Source organism: Clarias gariepinus, chromosome 18 (assembly GCF_024256425.1).
Source record: "Clarias gariepinus isolate MV-2021 ecotype Netherlands chromosome 18, CGAR_prim_01v2, whole genome shotgun sequence".
In the NCBI taxonomy this organism is placed as follows: domain Eukaryota; kingdom Metazoa; phylum Chordata; class Actinopteri; order Siluriformes; family Clariidae; genus Clarias; species Clarias gariepinus.
In genome coordinates this window covers 9,822,501-9,842,564 of record NC_071117.1, presented here as the reverse complement: position 1 = coordinate 9,842,564, position 20,064 = coordinate 9,822,501, and the positions used below count along the sequence as shown (strand labels likewise).

The 20,064-nt window shown below is 40.9% G+C and overlaps 1 protein-coding gene across 2 annotated transcripts in view; it reads right to left on the bottom strand.

Moving 5' to 3' along the window:
- Positions 1-20,064, bottom strand: part of mast1a (microtubule associated serine/threonine kinase 1a) — a 71,075-nt gene that overhangs the window by 8,117 nt on the left and 42,894 nt on the right. For both annotated transcript variants that reach the window (XM_053476809.1, XM_053476810.1), the window contains 13 exons: positions 18,557-18,766; positions 18,284-18,385; positions 16,757-16,889; positions 14,846-14,913; positions 14,503-14,579; positions 12,078-12,286; positions 11,377-11,515; positions 9,591-9,723; positions 9,253-9,418; positions 8,708-8,809; positions 5,127-5,249; positions 4,848-4,957; positions 34-185 (listed from right to left, as the gene is read on the bottom strand). In XM_053476809.1, coding sequence (XP_053332784.1) covers positions 34-185; positions 4,848-4,957; positions 5,127-5,249; positions 8,708-8,809; positions 9,253-9,418; positions 9,591-9,723; positions 11,377-11,515; positions 12,078-12,286; positions 14,503-14,579; positions 14,846-14,913; positions 16,757-16,889; positions 18,284-18,385; positions 18,557-18,766 — 1,724 coding nt within the window. The remainder of the gene's footprint in view (positions 1-33; positions 186-4,847; positions 4,958-5,126; positions 5,250-8,707; positions 8,810-9,252; positions 9,419-9,590; positions 9,724-11,376; positions 11,516-12,077; positions 12,287-14,502; positions 14,580-14,845; positions 14,914-16,756; positions 16,890-18,283; positions 18,386-18,556; positions 18,767-20,064) is intronic.

Here is a 20,064-nt window from a genome sequence, read left to right as displayed (position 1 = left end):
AACATGCAGCCACACACTCGCACCAGCACTTACATCTCTGGTGACCCTGTCCTCCAGCTCTTGCTAAAGCTGCCGAGGCTCTCTCTCTTAGCCATTTTGTCTTCGCGACGTCCTTTATGCTCTCGCCGGGTCACCACCGTTGCTTTCTGCTCCAGCTGTGACAGGTGCTCCATGCTGCTGTACACCTGAAAAAGAACCCATAGCAGCTCAGACTTCATCAGTTCATACCTCATTTTAACTTTGGGATCAACCATGATTTCTGTGCTCATGAAACCGGGCAAATCTGCCAATCCAAATGTTTCACATGATTCAGCAAATTTACAGTTATGCTGCAATGAGTCATTTGGGGTATTCTGAGTGGAACATGCGCATAAAGAGTGGGAGAACATAACTGAAAGGCGACAAATTATCGGGAAGCTCTTCAACGATCTCAACCCCTGAAAACTATTTGGCAACTTGTGCATGAGGGTTGTTGGAGAACAATCCACAACACTGCTGCCGTTGTCAGTGCTTCATACGGACCAGTCCAAGCAATCCTCATGTGTGATTTGAACAATTTGCGCCATGTTGCTGCCAAATATTTCCCGAGGCAGCTGACCCAGGAGCAGAAGGAACATCGTGTTAAAGTTTGCCAAAAACTCCATCAGTGTGCCATGGATAAGCTGTCCTTCATGTTAAGGATTACTACTATGATGAAACCTAGGTGCATAAATACAACCCTGAAATGAAGCAATCATTATCTCCACGACCGAAAAAAGTGAGGCAGGTCCGCAGCTCAACCAAGTGCATGCTCATCGTGTTTTTCGACATTGTGCACCTAGAATTCGTCCCCAGGGGCCAGACCGTCATTAGCGAATTATACTGCCAGGTTTTAAGGTGTCTAAGGGAGGACAGATGGTTAAAGAAACTGAATCTTGAAACTGTTTAATATCTTCTCGTAGTTACTCAAACAGCACTATATGTGGGTTTGGCCACAATGTATAACCTATACCCTAACTCTGTAATTTTTCTGTTAGATTGACATGTTACATGCTAGGCTTTTTCAGTAGAAAAGCTGGCTGTAATACTTACATATACTGCCAGGCAAATTTCAGGTGAGAACGAGCACTGTTAATGGGAACCTGTAAAAACAATTCAGACCATATGGACTGCTCTGATGAATCAAAACCAGTACCGTGGAGTCAATTGAGGAGTTGATGCTTTACCGTGTCATCGAAAGTTTCATCGAAAATGAAAGTCACCTGTTGCTAGCTTTCTGAGTAAGAACATTACCTAAAGCCTACACAAACGTGTTTTTCGACATTGTGCACCTAGAATTCATCCCCAGGGGCCAGACCGTCATTAGCGAATTATACTGCCAGGTTTTAAGGTGTCTAAGGGAGGACAGATGGTTAAAGAAACTGAATCTTGAAACTGTTTAATACCTTCTCGTAGTTACTCAAACAGCACTATATGTGGGTTTGGCCACAATGTATAACCTATACCCTAACTCTGTAATTTTTCTGTTAGATTGACATGTTACATGCTAGGCTTTTTCAGTAGAAAAGCTGGCTGTAATACTTACATATACTGCCAGGCAAATTGCAGGTGAGAACGAGCACTGTTAATGGGAACCTGTAAAAACAATTCAGACCATATGGACTGCTCTGATGAATCAAAACCAGTACCGTGGAGTCAATTGAGGAGTTGATGCTTTACCGTGTCATCGAAAGTTTCATCGAAAATGAAAGTCACCTGTTGCTAGCTTTCTGAGTAAGAACATTACCTAAAGCCTACACAAACTTTAAAATGTCTGCATTTCTTTAGAAGGCAGGAAGGCAGTGCTTTGTGTGTTGATGGTTTTGTTTTCAGGTACAGCATGCTTAATTTTTTTGGAACATTTGCTGCACTAAGTTCGAGGCGTGCCACGCAAACCTCTTTATCCTTGTAGTTCTTTTTTTGTGTAATATAAATGCATCTGGAGTGGTGTGCAAATGTGCTTTTACATTAAGAGCAACTTGAAGATACGAATGTTTGCTACAGCGCAAGTGTGTGTGTGTGTGTGTGTGTGTGTGCGCAAGTGTGTGTGTGTCAAAGTGTGTGGGCGTGTGCTCTAGCAACCAGGGTAAAACTTATAGCTGTTGTAGGCCTGAGCTCAAGCAGCACGCAGATTGCAGCATGTAGTTCATATAATCAGTGTTATATTTTGTGCTAGCATTTCTGCTTTAAATGCAGGTAGTGTGAGGACCAGGTGTGTGCATCAGTGTAAAACGTTTGGTAATTCCATTTAAATCCTACAAGCATCCAACCTCTCCTAATTATATGTTATACAACACTTAGTTCCGACTGAGTAATCTGATTGGACGAGAGCCTTTCCATGAGTGGTGATAATAGACAGCAACAGCACTGGGACGTTTAATTATATGTATCACTTGCCGTTGCCGGTGTTCTAATAACCGATAATTACACTAACTGTGTGTCTCAGCAGTACTGAGGAGAGAGCAGCTGCCTGACAAAATCCACATTCACAACCAGTCACAGACACACTTTCAGGAAGAACACGCATCTGACAACGGTATGTCGTCTTCAACAACACTTTCTTTCTTTAATAATTGCTTGAAGCCATTCCCGAAACATCTTATATACTTATACGCCTCATATTTATTACTGTACTTAAGTTCATATTTAATTTATCTGTACTTTGGCATTTTTAGTTTTGGTAGATACTTTTTATGTACTCCACTACATCCTAAAAAAATATGCAGTATGTACTTTGTTCTCCACTACATATATTAAGTTACTTAACTACAGTGCTGTGTAGTATTTGAAGTGATAATATCGCCACCTGGTGACTATTCTGTATAATTGCATTTCATAATCATGTGTCAGGTGATTCATGTCAGAAATAAAGACTACGGCTCAGTATATTTGATACTTAAGTACTTAAGTACACTAATCAAGTAGAACTAGATAGTCAAATAGATGACTTCCACTTTTTATTAAGTAATGTAGGTAGGGCTGCAACAACGAATCGATTAAATCGATAAAAATCGATTACTAAAAGAGTTGGCAAGGAATTCCATAATCGATTCGTTGTTTCGCGCGACGTGGATACATTTGATTATTAAAAAAAAAAACTTTAGTTGAGCGCAGAGCGGAGTGAACACACTCGGTCTCTCTCGCGCACTGATGCTAGCAGAGTTCGGCGCCTCATAGACAGGGCGGAGCAAAAAAAAAGAGGAGGAAGGGAGTTCAACAGCAGGGGAAGTCACAGAATCCTACCTTTGTTCTGTTTTGAAGTGAGTGATGTAATGTCCCTGGTGCTGGTGTTTACTCGTTATCCAGCTTGACAAGCATGACAAGTTAGCGTTAGCTCATTAATAACAGTAGTAAAGCTAATCGACTAATAAAAAAAAATATCGACAGATTAATCGATTATTAAAATAACCGTTAGTTGCAGCCTAATAATATGTTATCTTGGGTGTTATCTTGTACTCAAGTAAAGTAAAGTAAACTTTTCCCAACAATGACTACAACCCCTGATCAAGGGCATTACTTAATTATTAATGCCTTAATTGATAAAATCTTTACAAATTAACGGTTTTTGGAGACTTGGACCAAGGTTTGCTGGGAAGAGATTGTACACTCTCAATAGCGTACTAGCTTTTCATTTAACGCTATTTAGGATTCAATCTTAGACCTCAAAAGTCAGCTGATACTCTAAAGCGGAATAAGTGGAAATATAAGGAGAAATTTGTGAGATTTACTGGACTGTCCAACACCTCCATGTTTTATTCTCCTCGCCTTTTGGCTACATAGTACCGATAAGAATTTAAACCTACATTGACCCCTGTTAATTACATTAAATGTCCATCGTCAGCTGAGTGACAATTCCAGCAAATGGTGTTTTGTGTGATTTTGCTTAATTACAGATACAGTATATCGCTTCAGGGTCGTGGGGGGCCTAGAGCCTATCCCATTAGACTTAGAGCATGAGGCGGGGTACACCCTGAACAGGGTGCCAATCCATCACAAGACACACATACTCACACTACAATTAGCCTAATATTTGGACTGTGGAAGAAAACTGGAGTACTTGGTGGAAACCCTCCAAGCACCAGGAGAACATGCAAACTTCATGCACACTGAGGGGGTATTCGAACCTGGCCAGGAATCGAGCCCGGATCCTGGAGGTGCAAGGCGACATTGCTAACCACCACACCACACCACCGCCTTATATATTCTTATAATAAGACGTTTTTTTTTAATAAAAATGTTTCATTATGCAATTGAGCGGTAAATAAACTCCTCCTTCTTCGCCAAAGAACATACTTACAGAAAAGTAAGTCATGTGACCTGAGTAGGAGTGGGTTTCACTGATTTCACATCGCACCAAGATGCTGATCTACAGTACTTCTTTATTTTATATATGCTTTTTTCCATGTGGACTAAGCTGCATACAGAGTATGCTTAGCGCTGTTTGAGCAAGACAGAGAAAGTGTGTGCGCTCTACATGAGCTCCCTTAATTACAGCCCTTTCACTCTAGTTGTCTCATAAGAACCACTTCGCATTTAGAGCGAGAGAATTAGCAAGGCAGGGGAGACGTCGAGGTGAAAGAGGAGATAAAAGTGGCATGGTAAGATTGGAGAAAAGAGAGAGGGAGGATAAATGATTGGAGGGGACAGGAAAGCAAAAAGCGGCGAGAAAACGAGAGATATTCCCAAGTCATCCTTTTGTCATCTCACCTTCCTTATGATATTTGCGAAGAAATATGTGCGGGCGAGAAAGATGTGAGAGTGTCGTGAGTCAGAGGACGAAAGCGAGACAGAGGATGAGAGGAGATTAAAAGCGACAGGGTGGCGCTGACCTTGCTGAAGCGTGGAGAGCAAGAGGAGAACTGTCTGATCTCCACCGGCTCGTCGTCGTTCGTGTCGTCCTCGTCGTATGAGTTAACGTGCCGGTAACGCTCAGAGCGGGCTGAGAAAGACAGGAAAACATAAATAGAGGGCTTGATGTGATGAAAGGGGAATAATAGATTGATAATGAATTGGGAAAATAAACCTAGTTTATTCCTGTTGCGGTACAGCAGACGTAAACATTGTTACCTCAACAACCTTTCTTTTTTTGTAACCATCAGGAGACTCACTGTCAAAGTAGCTGGTGTCCTCCTCCGACTCTAGGTGAGGGATGAACTCCGCCTTCTGCCTCAGCAGACTGTTCCAGTCCAGATCGGCGAAGAATGAGTGCTGCTTCACCTCGTATGCTCCTCCTGGTGATAAGGAAAGTGTCAAATACGTAAACATCTGTAATGAATGTGATTATCAGTGCTGTTTTTATTCCACTTATTTTCATTCTTCTAAAGAGCCATCTCCATCTACTGATCTGTCATATTAACCATCCATCCATCTACATCAACTCTTTATCAACAAATTCCCTTATGCCGAACGTACAAGTTATTTTATCAACCCATATACAGTACATTCATCCATCCATCCATCCATCTAAAAATCCATCAACCCACTCACCTGTACAGCATCCATTCATCTGTCCATCCACCCACCCATCCATCTATCCATTTATTCATCTCCATCCAGCCACTAGCATACCTATATTTTAATTTACACCTTTCAACAAATTATCCTTATCCAGAACTTACAAGTTATTTTATCCACCCATATACATCCCTCCATCCAGAAATCCATCAACCCATTCATGCATATATCCATTAATCCTCCAGCCACAAATCAATCTATATATCCATTTTCAATTCATCTATCCTCCATCCATCAATTTACACAAACTTCCATGTATAGGATTTTAAAAATTCCCTTAGCCAAAACAACTTACAAATGTTCTTCCATCCATCCATTCATCTACTTATCATCATACCATCCATCCATCCATTTATCATATGCCTATCACCTCTATGCATTCATCATGGAATCCAAACATATCCTCCATCCATCCATTCAGCCATCAAATTACCTATATTTACATTTACAGCTTTTATACATTATTCATAACAACTTATAAAGGCTCTTCCATCCATCCATGCACGTATCATGTCCCCAACTAACCATCCATCAACATATCATCCCTTTATCCATTTATCATATTCCCCCTCCACGCATTCATAAAAAAACATTAGAATAGTCTGATTAGCCATAACATTATGGCCTAATATTCACCTAATATTGAGTAGTTCCTCCCTTTTGGGCACCATAACATTGATGTGTTCACTGTGTGTGAGACACCTTTCCATGGAGACCAGCATTAGTCTTTTCAGCAATTTGAGCTACAGTAGCTCTTATATTGAGCCACTGTATATTATATTATATCTATATATTATATCTCTCATCTCCTCCATACATCTCTCACTCACCTGGACACTCGGAGGGGAAATTGTGTGAAAATGCTCTTCATCGACTACAGTTCTGCATTTAATACCATAATTCCCTCCACACTTACCACCAAGCTGAAGCACCTGGGACTCAGCTCATCAATGTGTCAGTGGATCTCCAATTTTCTGACTGGCAGACCACAGGCAGTAAGGATGGGCGGACATGTCTCAGCCTCCCTCACTCTCAGCACTGGAGCCCCCCAGGGTTGTGTTCTGAGCCCCCTGCTGTACTCTCTGTACACCCACGACTGCGTGGCCACTACCAGCTCCACCACCATCATCAAGTTTGCTGACGACACTGTTGTGGTGGGCCTGATCACGAACAACGATGAGACGGCCTACCTGGAGGAGGTTGGAAATCTGGAGAACTGGTGCCAGAGAAACAATCTCCTCCTGAACGTCAGTAAGACAAAGAAGCTGATAGTGGACTTCAGTACAAAGCAGGTGAGGAACTACCAGACCCCCGTCATCAACAGGAGCCCAGTGGAGAGAGTGGACAGCTTCAGATACCTCGGTGTTCACATCACGCAGGACCTGGCATGGTCCTGTCACATCAACACCGTGGTAAAAAAGGCCCGGCAGCGTCTCTACCACCTCAGACGCTTGAGAGACTTTAGACTGCCCTCCAAGGTGCTCAGGAATTTCTACTCCTGCACCATAGAGAGCATCCTGACGGGAAATATCACGACCTGGTTCGGGAACAGCACCATGCAGGACAGACGAGCTCTACAGAGGGTGGTGCGATCAGCTGAGCGCATCATCCGCATCGAGCTCCCTGACCTGCACTCGATCTACAGCAAGCGGTGCTTGACCAAGGCCAGGAAGATCGTGAAGGACCTCAGCCACCCCAATAACGGACTGTTTACTTTGTTGCGGTCTGGGAAGCGATTCCGCTCCTTGAAGGCCAACACAGAGAGACTAAGGAGGAGCTTCTTCCCGCAGGCGATAAGGTCCCTCAACCACAACCACGAACTAACACAATCTTTTCATAATTGATCAAATCTATCAATCTTTTTACATCAATGAACACTATGGACAATTACACGCTCATCTTCCTTCATATCTACACTACATGTTGTACATTTACATCCTGGACCATTGCACAAAGACACTTTAATAACTTTGCAAACCTACCTTCACAACTACACTACATGTTTACGTTTACATCCTGGACCAGTGCACAAAGACACTTTAATAACCTCTGCACAAAGACACTTTGTTCTATGCATATTTGCACACCCAGTACAGTATATTTCAATTTGTACAGTATATTTCTATTTTTATGCACATCATATTTCTATGTACAGTATATTTCTATTTTTATGCACATCATATTTCTATTTTTATTTTTAGTTCTATTTTTCCTAGCACATTTCTATTTTTATTTTTAGTTTTATTTTTTCCTAGTTAAATTTAATTTTTTTATTTAATTTCTATCGTATTCTTTTATTTATATTTATTTCTTATTTGTAAACTTTAATTCTCTTTTGAGGTCAATGGCAGTCGTATAATGCATTTCACTACATTTCGTACTGTGTATGTTTGTGTATGTGACAAATAAAATTTGAATTTGAATTTGAATTTGATTTGAATTTTGAATTTGATATTGGACTACACGGGACAGCCTTCACTCCCCATGTGCATCAGTGATCCTTGGCAGCTCATGACTCTGTTGCCAGTTCACCGGTTGACCTTCCTTAGATTTTTTTTGGTATGTCCTGACCACTGCAGACCGGAAGAGCTACAGTAGCTCAAATAAAAAGGTATATGATGAATGCGGTTCTTGGTTGCAGAAGAGGGACCTACTCAATATTAGGCGGTTGTCATAATGCTATGGCTGATCAGTGTATATCCGTCTCCCTTCCTTTCCCCCATCCATCCATTATCGTCCATTCACCCATGTCTTAACCTACAGTTGCATTTACATCATTTAAAAGATTTGTCTGAAACAACTTCAAAAATTGCTCCCATCCATCCATCAACTCATCTATCCAACTTGTCACCCATTTAACTACCTTATCCATCCATCATCACATTATCCATCCTTCCATTTATCCTAAACCACACCAATCCATCCATTTATATCCTTCATTCTTACATCCATCATATCCATATTGTTCATTCTTTCATCCATCATCCATCTCCCCATCCATTCATCCACCCTTTCTTCCATCATGTCTTCATGTATTGATGCAGCATAGCATCTACCACAGAATCTTTGTTCTATCATTCATTCACATCATCACATTTCATAGCATTATACAATCCATCACTTATATGTCGATCCATCTTCACATTATCCACCCGTTGAGACAAGTTGGGCCTACCTGTTCCTAATCGCACCAGCGGGTTGGTCTGCAACAAGGTGGAAATCAGGTTCTGGGCGTCGCTAGGCAACGCTTCATCTCCCTCGGGCCAAGCAATGTCGTCTACACACAAACACACACACGAACACACACACCTCTAGTGAGAAACCTAGCACATGCTATATCTGGCACAGCTCCTTATCTGCTATTTATACATGAAGAAAAATGAACTAATAAACTACTTGTTTGTTGTTTGTTTTTCTGGATTTTTTTTTTGTGAGAGTTGGCAAAATTGCTGCTCTTGGTAGCAAACTCGCAGCTATATTTAGTGCTGTTGTTATTATATAGCACTAGATGTTTCAGAGCAAGCATTTGACATGACTGGACAGGGGGCGTGATTCAGTTTCCAATGACATAAAGGCAGTAGAAAACAAGTGCTACTTCTATCACCATGAGATTGCGAGATAGATTTTTTTAGATAAACATTTATTTTTCTTATTAATAAGCTATATCCGTTTTATTGTTGGTGACCTCATCTTTGGAAGGAGATACACACCTCTACTCACCTGAGATCACCTGGCCGAATAACTCCTCAGGTGTGTCCCCAAAGAAAGGCACACATCCTACCAGGAACTCATAGAGAATAATTCCCAAAGCCCACCAGTCCACAGGTTTCCCATAACCCTGCCGCAGGATCACCTCCGGGGCGATGTACTCCGGGGTGCCACAGACCTACCCACAAGAAAATAAAGTCACTCGCAGTGTTATCTTTCATACTGTTTCATTCCGAAAAAGCACAGCCCTTACTTACACTTACTGTGTTCTGATAGAGATTATTATAATACAATCTTTTAGCATTACTGTTTACCTGTTTAAACAGGATTGACTCGTGACCGTCTCATACCTGTTTGTCCAGGAACTCGCGAGCGTCCTTCTCGATGTGGCCCTCGTAAAGGTTTGTGGTGAGGCTCATGAGACCCATCTTAGAGAGGCCGAAGTCAGTCAGTTTAATGTGGCCCATCGATGTAATCAACAGACTAAAGACACATACACATATAAAAATCAATAATAATAATAGAGTGCTCTCCTGTAGGAACAGGTAGGGGCATCCTAATGAAGGACATGTGGCCTATACTGTATGTGAGTCGGTTTCAGTGTAAAAGACGTGTACCGTGGACTTTATGCATGCTGGTCCTTATGAAGGAAGCGTGGCTTTATTTGTGTCTTTTTCAATAAAGGATGTGTGTCTTCTAATGGCGTGTGCCTGTCCCGTTACCAATCTGAAGTCACAAATTCAGATTTTTTACCTTAACGTAAAACAGATTAGGTTTTTTTAGGGCTGTTTAAAGAAACAAATGAGAGTCACTTTCGTATGTGGTCCTAGATCAGACACATACCCGAAATGCAGTCATGTGACTTGAATGAGATTTGAGCTTTTAGCCTCTGCGCTTGGATGAGGTGCTTACTGACGTCATCAGTCAGCACCTGCAGCGCTGGGATTTCTTCCTTCTTCTGGACAGCAACAAATTAAGCCAACTACCTGCCTGCCATCCTCCAGGGAAAACCTCAAGCATGTTTATACAAAAATTGCATCCATTGGTTTAAATGAATGATCCTCCGCGCAAACTCATGGCGTGTTTTAGCGCAGATCGCACAAGCGTACGTGTCCATCTTAGAGTCAAATAAAAGTCACTTAAACATGACCTAACCATAACCCTAATCCTATGTACTCCAGTCACAATGAAGGAAGCATGATCTTAATATGTCTCAGTCCTTATAAAGGAGTGTGCATATCAGTCTTAATTAAGGAGGTGTGGTTGTTACATGTGATGTAACCACCACACTGAAAGAGAGGTAGCTTCTATGTGAGACACTGCCAAAGAAAGAGGTGTGGCCTCTATTTGTATTAGTTTTAATAACGGAGATGTGGCCTCTGTTTGTATTATTCTTAATAATAAAGGTGTGGCCACTTTTTATATTAGTCCTAACAAAGGAGGTGTGGCCTCTGTTTTTATTAGTTCCAAAAAAGGAGGTGTGGCTTTTACTTGTATTATTCTTAATAAGAAAGGTGTGGCCTCTATTTGTGTTAGTCCTAATAAAGGAGGTGTGGCCTCTATTTGTGTTAGTCCTAATAAAGGAGGTGTGGCCTCTATTTGTGTTAGTCCTAATAAAGGAGGTGTGGCCTCTATTTGTGTTAGTCCTAATAAAGGAGGTGTGGCCTCTATTTGTGTTAGTCCTAATAAAGGAGGTGTGGCCTCTATTTGTGTTAGTCCTAATAAAGGAGGTGTGGCCTCTATTTGTATCAGTCCTAATAAAGGAGGTGTGGCCTCTATTTGTATCAGTCCTAATAAAGGAGGTGTGGCCTCTATTTGTGTTAGTCCTAATAAAGGAGGTGTGGCCTCTATTTGTATCAGTCCTAATAAAGGAGGTGTGGCCTCTATTTGTGTTAGTCCTAATAAAGGAGGTGTGGCTTTTACTTATACTTGTTTTACTTGTATTTACTGTTTTTATATTGTTAATGTTGTAACACATTATTCTTTTAGTATAAAGATATAAAACAATAAATACCTTAAACTGTATATAATTTAGTAAAGCAAAGCAAAGACAGGAGAATTTAACTCCTGATTTATGTGAGTGTTTAAAGTGTTTAGTGTCTAAAACCTCCTGTCCAGTAGAGGGAGCTCACTCACTTGTCTGGCTTGAGGTCTCGGTGTACGATGCCGTAGTTGTGGATGTACTCCAGCGCCAGGACTGTCTCAGCGAAGTACATCCGAGCCATTTCCACTGGTAACGCGCCAATGTTCTTCAGCAGGGTGGCACAGTCTCCACCTAGTAAACAAAGCGAGAAAGGAGCTACATTGAGCAGAAGACACGGTCCTATCTGCTGTACAGTCACTAAATTAAAAGGTCACTATAGTGCATGAGCAGTTGCGGGATAAGAATATAACACTAATGCCTACTCAGGCACTGGGAATCGATTAAATTAAACCCATTCTCTGGCTATTTTTACTTGAAGGTGCAATAAGCAGCACTTTCTTTATAAGCAGATAAGCACTGAGCTGATGCTGGAGTGATCGGTTACTAACAGGAACGAGCTCAGCCATGTTGGTTTGTCTGTCACACACAGCAGAGCAGCTTTTTAAGCCGCAGTGTGTCACTGTACACACTGACGAGTCATCATAACACCCTGTGGACCGACAGAAAGAAAGAGAGAGCGAAAGCTTGAGGTTGCAGAGAGCGAAGCATGGCACGCTGCTGCACAAAGCCTGTCTCCTTCAGGTTCGACTCGGAGAAAATAATCTCGAAGCGGAATACACACGGCGCGGCATAATTACACAACCTCCACAACCTCCAGGAACCCGAGCAACAGAGAGGCGTGTGTTTGTCTTACCCTCCACATACTCCATGACCATGCAGAGGTGTCTGCGAGTCTCGAACGAACAGAACATGCTGACGACGAATGGGTTTTCAGCAAAGGTCAGGATGTCTCTCTCTACAAACGCCTGCTGGATCTGGTTTCTCAGGATCAGGTTCTGCTTGTTGATTTTTTTCATGGCGAAACGCTGCCGAGTTTCTCTGTGCCTCACCAGATACACTGCCCTGCAGAGAGACAGAGACAGAGAGAGAGACAGAGAGAGAAAATGCAAAAGTATACAAATATGGCTGTATGATACAACAAATTACATCATATATTGGAGTGTCACACAATTCCAGTAGTTGTATCTCCAAATATTCTTATTTGAACTGAAACCTAAGGAGCGTGTTGCGTAAACCTGAAAGTGTTGTTGTTTTTTCCCCCCACTATGTCCCCCTGAAACACAAGAATTACTGGAAAAGATCCCAGATGTAGAAAGGTACATTCTGGCTCTGACCTTTCAGGTCAATCTCTCAGGTCCAGAACTTCAAAACCAGAGCTGGGAATCACAGGCAGATTGTCAATTTTTGTTTGAGCATTGCGATTTTCATTGTGATTAAATTTTACTAAACTCATGTCTAATTTATTTCAAGCAGCTTCATTTTCAACAGGTTTTAAAGTGTCAAAAACTACAACAAGTATTTAATAAGCATTGAAATATTGTTTAAAAGTCAAGTCTCTGACAAAGCGATAATCTCAACAAAAAAAAAAAGTTTCTGCTCCTGACTCCAGTCCAATAGGTGGCAGTGTTCCATCACCTACCCAAAAACTCAAAAGAAGAAGAAGCGATATTCTTGCAAAAAAAAAAACTTATTTGCAGAAGGTACGAATGATATTTTTAGCAAAACTTAAAAGTAAAAACAAAGTAAAAAGTTTTAATTGATTCGGAACTGAAAAATTGACTCAATGATTCAATTAATTAAATCCACAATGAAAAAGCTGAATAATCAATTGCACTGCATAGCTCTAACCTGCTCACACAAGTTGTACAAATATGTTTGGGTCTGCCTTCCAAAAAAAACAAAAACAAAACAAAAAAAAAAAAAAAATTAGTAGGCTAATTTGAACCACTGTGACCGTAACCAGGCAGTTACTAAATATATGTTCATTCAGAATATTTTTCTTCTTCTTCTTTTGGCTGCTCCTGTTAGGGGTTGCCACAGCAGGGTTTTTCTGCATATTTGATTCGCTCCACTGGTTAGCACTGTCACGTTGCACCACCAGGGTCTGGGTTCGATTCCTGCCTAGGGGTGTGTGTGCATGGAGTTTGCATGTGCTTGGTGAGTTTCCGCCGAGTACTCCGGTTTCCTCCCACAGTTCAAAGACATGCAGATTAGTCTACATGGCGTTCCCGAACTATCTGTAGTGTGTGATGAGCGTGTGAGTGTGTGTGTGCCCTGCAACAGATTGGCACCAGGGTGTACCCTGCCTCGTGCTGTAGGTCTTCCGGGAAAGGCTCCAGGCCCCCCTGTACAGGACGAAGTGGTATAAACGATGAGCGAGTGAGTGATTTGCTCCATGTTTTGCCTTTTTACATTTTTCCTTCCCGGAGCTGGCACTAACAGTGCACAGACTTGGGCAACCTCGATCATCTGGTTGTGGTGCATTGGCTGGGAACCAGTCCCTTTCTGTCTGTTCATTCTGAAAAATTTATTTATATTTAATTAAATCTTTGTAGTAATTTGTAGTAAAGGGTAGCAGACTGGGTATAAAAAAATTGTTGCGTCATTTTTCTCATCATGTTTAAAATTAAGGTTGAAACGTGTTTGCCTGTTAATATTGCGTACAAACAAAGACCACAACTACTACTGTAACTTTACAAACTCATCTTACGAACATTGCGCAAGTCCAAATTCAGCCAAGTTACTGTCCTGCACCTTTCAGTCCTGTTTGAATATTAAATTCTTATTTTTATATGTTGTTCTATGCCGGATGCTCTTCCAGATGCAACCCTCTGATTTTATCCGGGCTTGGGACAAGCACCTCATCCAGTGGCTGGGGTTTGAGCATTGGGTGGGAATCGAACCCGAGCCACTGGATGCAGTGCTGGTTGTTATTTTGTATACATTTTGCAATATTATTATACGTTCCTTGTATTAGGAACGCACTCCTATAATAACTTTTAATAACAGAAATTAGACAAAAGCACAGCGTGCTCACTGCATGACTTGAAATATTTCTATGTTGTTTTTTTTTCTGTTGAAGGCATGGCATATCCTTGACAACTGTTTTAATGATACTACCTGGTGCTTGGACCCCTAAATCGAACTGTAACCTGCCTAATTATAACTGCAGCACAAAAGTAAAGAATATCAAAATGCCTCAGACAGACAGAGAAGTGCGTCTGGTTTGTGTGTGTGTGTGTGTGTGTGTGTGTGTGTGCGTGTGTGTGCACACTCACCCATAGGCTCCGTTGCTAATCAACTTGATGGTCTGAAAGTCTGATTCACAGGGTGGCTTCATGGCCTTCATCTTTCCCTGCAGAATGAACCCAGCAGAGGAATTTACAGTGAGCGAACTGCAACATAACCCTCATTATAAGCTCACCCACACGCACTCGCACACACTCGTGTTTGTTACACACTTGTACTGTAAGCGACTGCACAGTCAGGAGAGATCCGACCAGCTGAAGAGCTTATGTAACAAGCTTTCATAACAATAACGCGGACACAAACAGATACCAGCTTGGCTTATTACTAACTGGCGCGAGACCATTGATCAGATTCAACCTGCACGCGTCTCACCTCCGCCGAGTCGTCGGTCTCAGGTGTGTGTGGCCCCTCGCTGTCGTAGCTGTCCAGGTTCACCATGTCTACAAGAAGAGGAAACAACCAGCTCGTGAACAAACATGTTGCCTCGAGAACTCTTGAGGATGTAAACTCAAGAGTGACCTGATCTCCTCCTCCTCGTCCACCAACCTTCCCTAACTCTACCCAGAGCAGCACTAACTATAGAAAATCAGATGTGTCTGGTTTTTAGTTCTTTCTATCGGGGAGAAAGGAGCCATGGTCTCACTGAGGAAGGGAGAGACTTTCTTTCCTCCTTGTCAGTCCCAGTGACACTGGAGAATCCTGGGTGTCTGAGAGCTCAGGTATGTAGAAGAGGGCAGATAGCACTTTTCTCAAAGTGTCTCATGCTGCCCTGAGGAACAACCAGAAGAGGTGGAGGGAAGGGAGAATAATCGGAGTTTTAAAGAGATTAGAAGTTTTAAAGATTAATCTATGGAATAGTATGGTGGCTGTGAAGTCACAAAACTAAAAAAACAAAATAACAAATCAGAAAACACAACGCCAATTCAGACAAAAAAATTTAATTAAAAAATTCGTTAAAAATCTTTGCTCGTCTTGAGGATCACTCGCAAACCGCGTTACTCGCAATCCGAGGTTCCACTGTACTTGCAAACATATATAAGAAACAAATATATTCCCAAATTTCACCTACTGTACCTTTTCCTGGGCAGTTGTTTCTTATCGCTGATAGGACATTTAAATGCCCCGAGGCTGCTGTACTTCTTGTATATCCTGAGTTACAGACGTCTCATCCAGTCAGCAATAAGAATTTCATTCGCAAACTATACTTACCATTTTCGGTTTGTCTGAATTGTCCTGGTATTTTCTGATTTCATATTTTGTTTATGGATTTGTTGTTGGGTTTTCTGATTCATTTAGTTTTTTAGATGTTATTTTGTTTTCGATTTTATTTTGTTTTCTGTTTTGTTATTTTGCTTTCGAATTTGTTATTTATTTTCCAGATTAGTTATTTGGTTTTCAAATTTGTTATTTAGTTTCCGGTTATTTATTTTGTTTCTGGATTTGTTATTTTGTTTTCCGATTTGTTATTTTGTTTTCTGTTTTGTTATTTTGTTTTCGGTTTTGTTATTTTGTTTTCAGGGTTGTTATTTAGTTGTTAGTTTTTTCATTTTTTTTTTCTTTTGTTTTTGGTTTTGTTATTTTTTTTTCCAGTTTTGTTATTTAGTTTTTAGATTTGTTATTTTGTTTCCAGGTTTTTATTTTTTATTTTTTTTTTATTTAGGCTGGATTTGTTATTTTGTTTTGCACTTCTCAGCCACCGTAAAACAGAAATACAGAAAAAAAGACGGAAGGAGAAGCAAAGACCAAGACAAAGAGCCAAACAGATAAAACGAACCCAAGACACAAAACAGACTCAGATAATCCCGTTAGACAAATACTCCTGCCTCGGTGTGCCTCAGTACAGCGTGCCTCGAGATCATAATCCGATAAAGCTCTCGTACCGCTTCCCCCTCGACACCTCGTTTCAGATCAGTAATAACCACGAAATCACCTTCATTTGCTGAAAAGCTGACACTGATCAAAGTGTTTACACTGTTCAGAAAGTCACTCCTTCTGTAAGGAGTGTTCAATCTCTTTGGCACGAGTGTCAAAATGATCTAGTACATTTGCGTGTATATTAATTTACTGTGTTTTGTTATACATCACTACCTTTGTCACCTGCACGCACACACACACAGACACAAACACACACACACATCTCTCTCTCTCTCTCTCAAAGCAGAATTATAAGTTTTTTCAATTCTCTGGTTTCATCTGTCACTCTGCCTCTTCTATTACACTTGCATTTCGCCTGTGTGTGTGTGTGTGTGTGTGTGTGTGTGTGCTGTATCTCATGTATCTCACCCTCCAGTGGGTCTCGTGTAAGACCGAGCTGGTTAATGATGTAGCGCGGGATGTCGGTCTTCATCAGGTGTCCCTCTTTGGCGTGATCCTCCGCTGCCTCCAGCAGGTGATAAAACTCTTCCGGGTTAAACTCCTGCGCAACAGAGTAAAGTGTTTTACTCGGACACCCGTACAAACCCCATTACACGTCTAAGCTGGTTTAAGATCAGCTGTTTTTTTCTTCACATCATTTTACATGAACCATATAACAAGTCGTTACTGTTTTGCTGGTGGAAATGATTTTGGTCAGAAAGATTGCTTTAGCAACATGTCATAAGGTAGTAATACATTTTACACTGTGGTAATACAACTATCATGCACTTACACACATACACACACACACAATGGAAAATTTGGAACTAGAAAAATCTGCTTGTGTTTGGACTGTGGGAGAAAACCAGAGTATGGGAATCGAACCCTCGACCCGCAAGGTGCGAGGCCGCCTGGCTAACCATCACGCCACAGATTAAAATATATTGTTTTATTATCATAAAGCTTTAAAATTTAAAATTTTAATTTAATTTTACATTTTTAAAAACCTTTTTTCTATACTAATAAAGAAAAAAACTCAAGTGTAGATAAACCATGCTCATGAAGTAAATGTTCATATCCTGTCCCTAAGTTTCACGGGAAGTAATAGAAATGTGGGACGTATTCATGTGTTTTTAGTTTATTTTATTATTTTATACGGATATAATATATAATATGTTACATAATATATATAAAAAGTATTTTCTTGGTTTAATACAGTATTAATAAAAGGATTTAACTGTTCAGTCCCGTAAAAGATTTTTCTCAGGTCTGTCTTCAGAGTAAAATTCTGTCATCATTATTCAAATACTAGAACTTTGAGGTGAGAAGAGACTTTTCCCAAGTCTAGACATGGATTCTTTTTAATATATAATTAATTTACAAAAATTAAATACAACTATCAATTATAAGTTGTTTACATTTCTCTTTTTAACAAGCATATTGTTTTTTTACTGGAACAAAAAAAGTTGACGCCATTACTTTGTTTTCTGTCTTAAAATAGATAGATAGATAGATAGATAGATAGATGGATAGATGGATAGATAGATAGATGGATAGATAGATAGATGGATAGATAGATAGATAGATAGAGTCTTTCCTCTTATTTCAGAAGGGACAATGAATATGAATTCAAGAGTTCACTGTCTATCTTTGTGTGGACGGTCAGACAGCACTTCTGTGTGTAATATTGTCCTTCTTTCTGGCACAAGAAATGCCTTGAGATGTGAAAACACAACACCTGACCCCATGTGACCGCATCAGTCTGGTTGCCGTGGCAACCCATGTGGCACCATGACAACAATCTGAACACGGGGATGCGTTTTTTTTGCAACAGAAATAACTTAAAAATAAAAAACATGCTGAAAGTAAAAAAAATAAAACTATATACAAATACACTGGTTCATCTAATAATATACATATATGTGTGTGTGTGTGTGTGTGTGTGTGTGTTCTCACCAAACACTCCAAAAGTCTTGCGGGTCGGGAAATAATGATAAGGAGCTTCTTAACCAGCTCTGTGACGAAGGTGAGCTCGGAGCTCTCGGATCGCTCGTACGCCTGACAGAGAGAGAGAGAGAGAGAAAGTGAGTGAGAGGGTGAGTGAGAGAGCGAGAGGGTGAGAGAGAGAGCGAGAGGGTGAGAGAGAGAGAGAGAGAGAGAGAGAGAGAGAGGGTAAGAATCCAGCATACATGTGACAGTGAATACAGTGAATATGTTCACGTGACTCACGTCATGCAGGAGTTTCTCCAGGTTGTCCTGCAGTTCGTAGAAGTAGACGGTGGTGATGAGGCCCTCGCGGGATTTGGTCAGACAGTCCCGGGACAGCTCGGCGATCTGGTGGTGGATGAAGCTCAGGACGCCGTCGGCCAGCGGAAGCACGTTCTCCGGAGTGTAGGACTGGATGAAGTCCGCCAGGCGCTCCTCCATCTGCGCCGTGGCCTGAACATGTCAAGGGGACGGAAAAGACATTAACTCAAACGACCAGGCAGGCAGATGGACAGCGACGGTGCAGTGATGTAAAGTTAAGCAGATAAATATTTTAGACTGCTTTCATATGTCTTGCGTAACGTTCTCCAGCACCTCAATGATTCTCTGCTTGAGTTCCTCTAGGCTTGTAGAAAGAATCATTATAACTTACACAGTTTTCACACATCTCCTTAAAATTTAAGATCATTTAAATGAGAACTGGCCATGTTGTTAGACTACAAAACGATGCCATTTTTTTCCGGGACACCCTGTAAAATGAATCAACACAATCTACTAAAACTCTTTAATTATAATTCTCTACTGATTTATTCAGGGTCAGGCCTGTTCCTCTTGCTCAGGCTATTAGGTGATTTATACTCTTTATACGTCATCATGTCCAAGATCTGTCTCTGTGTTGCTGCTTCACTCACATACGATCAGTTAATAAAAAAAAAAATAATAATAATTTGTGAGAATTACCTCAAAGCAAGTAGAATAAGACTAAAATAATTAAACTCACTTTGATTCAGTTCAATTCAATATTCAATTTAAATTGGTTTGTTTGATTTTGGTTTTACGGTATAAAAATAATATGAAATATATATTGAGTATTTAAAACAATTTTCTTTCTTATAATCTTACTAAAGCTTTATTATGATAACTTCTAACATAAGCGATGACTGTTTTTCACACTACATTTTCGCCATTTAAGTTAAGCTAAATTAAGACGTTATTTGTCACATATACATTGCTGCACGGTGAGATTCTTTTTTTGCATATTTCCGGTTCGGCCATGATACGGCGCCCCTGGAGCAGATAAGGTCAAGGGCCTTGCTCGAGGGCCCGAATGGTAACCTGCTGGGGGCTTGAACCACCAACCTTCTCAGGGCTTTAACCCTCTGAGCTAGCACAGCCCCATACAGAGCTGCTGGATGTGGTTCGTCCTTCTTGGTGGTCTGCTGACATGGATACCCTGTGGATACCGTGGCTCTTGATACATTACAAAGACTTGCTGTCTTGCTCACAGATGCACCAGCGAGACGCGCACCAACAATTTGTCCTCTTTTGAACTCTGATATGTCACCCATGATGTTGTGTGCATTGCAATATTTTAAGCAAAATTGTTCTATCACTCTGATAATTAAACCTTCACACTCCGCTCTTACTGGTGGAATGTGTAATCAATGAAGATCGGCCACCAGGCTGGTCACATTAACCATGAAACCTCCAACACTAAACTGGCCAGTGTTTCAGTTTCATTGTCCAACTCC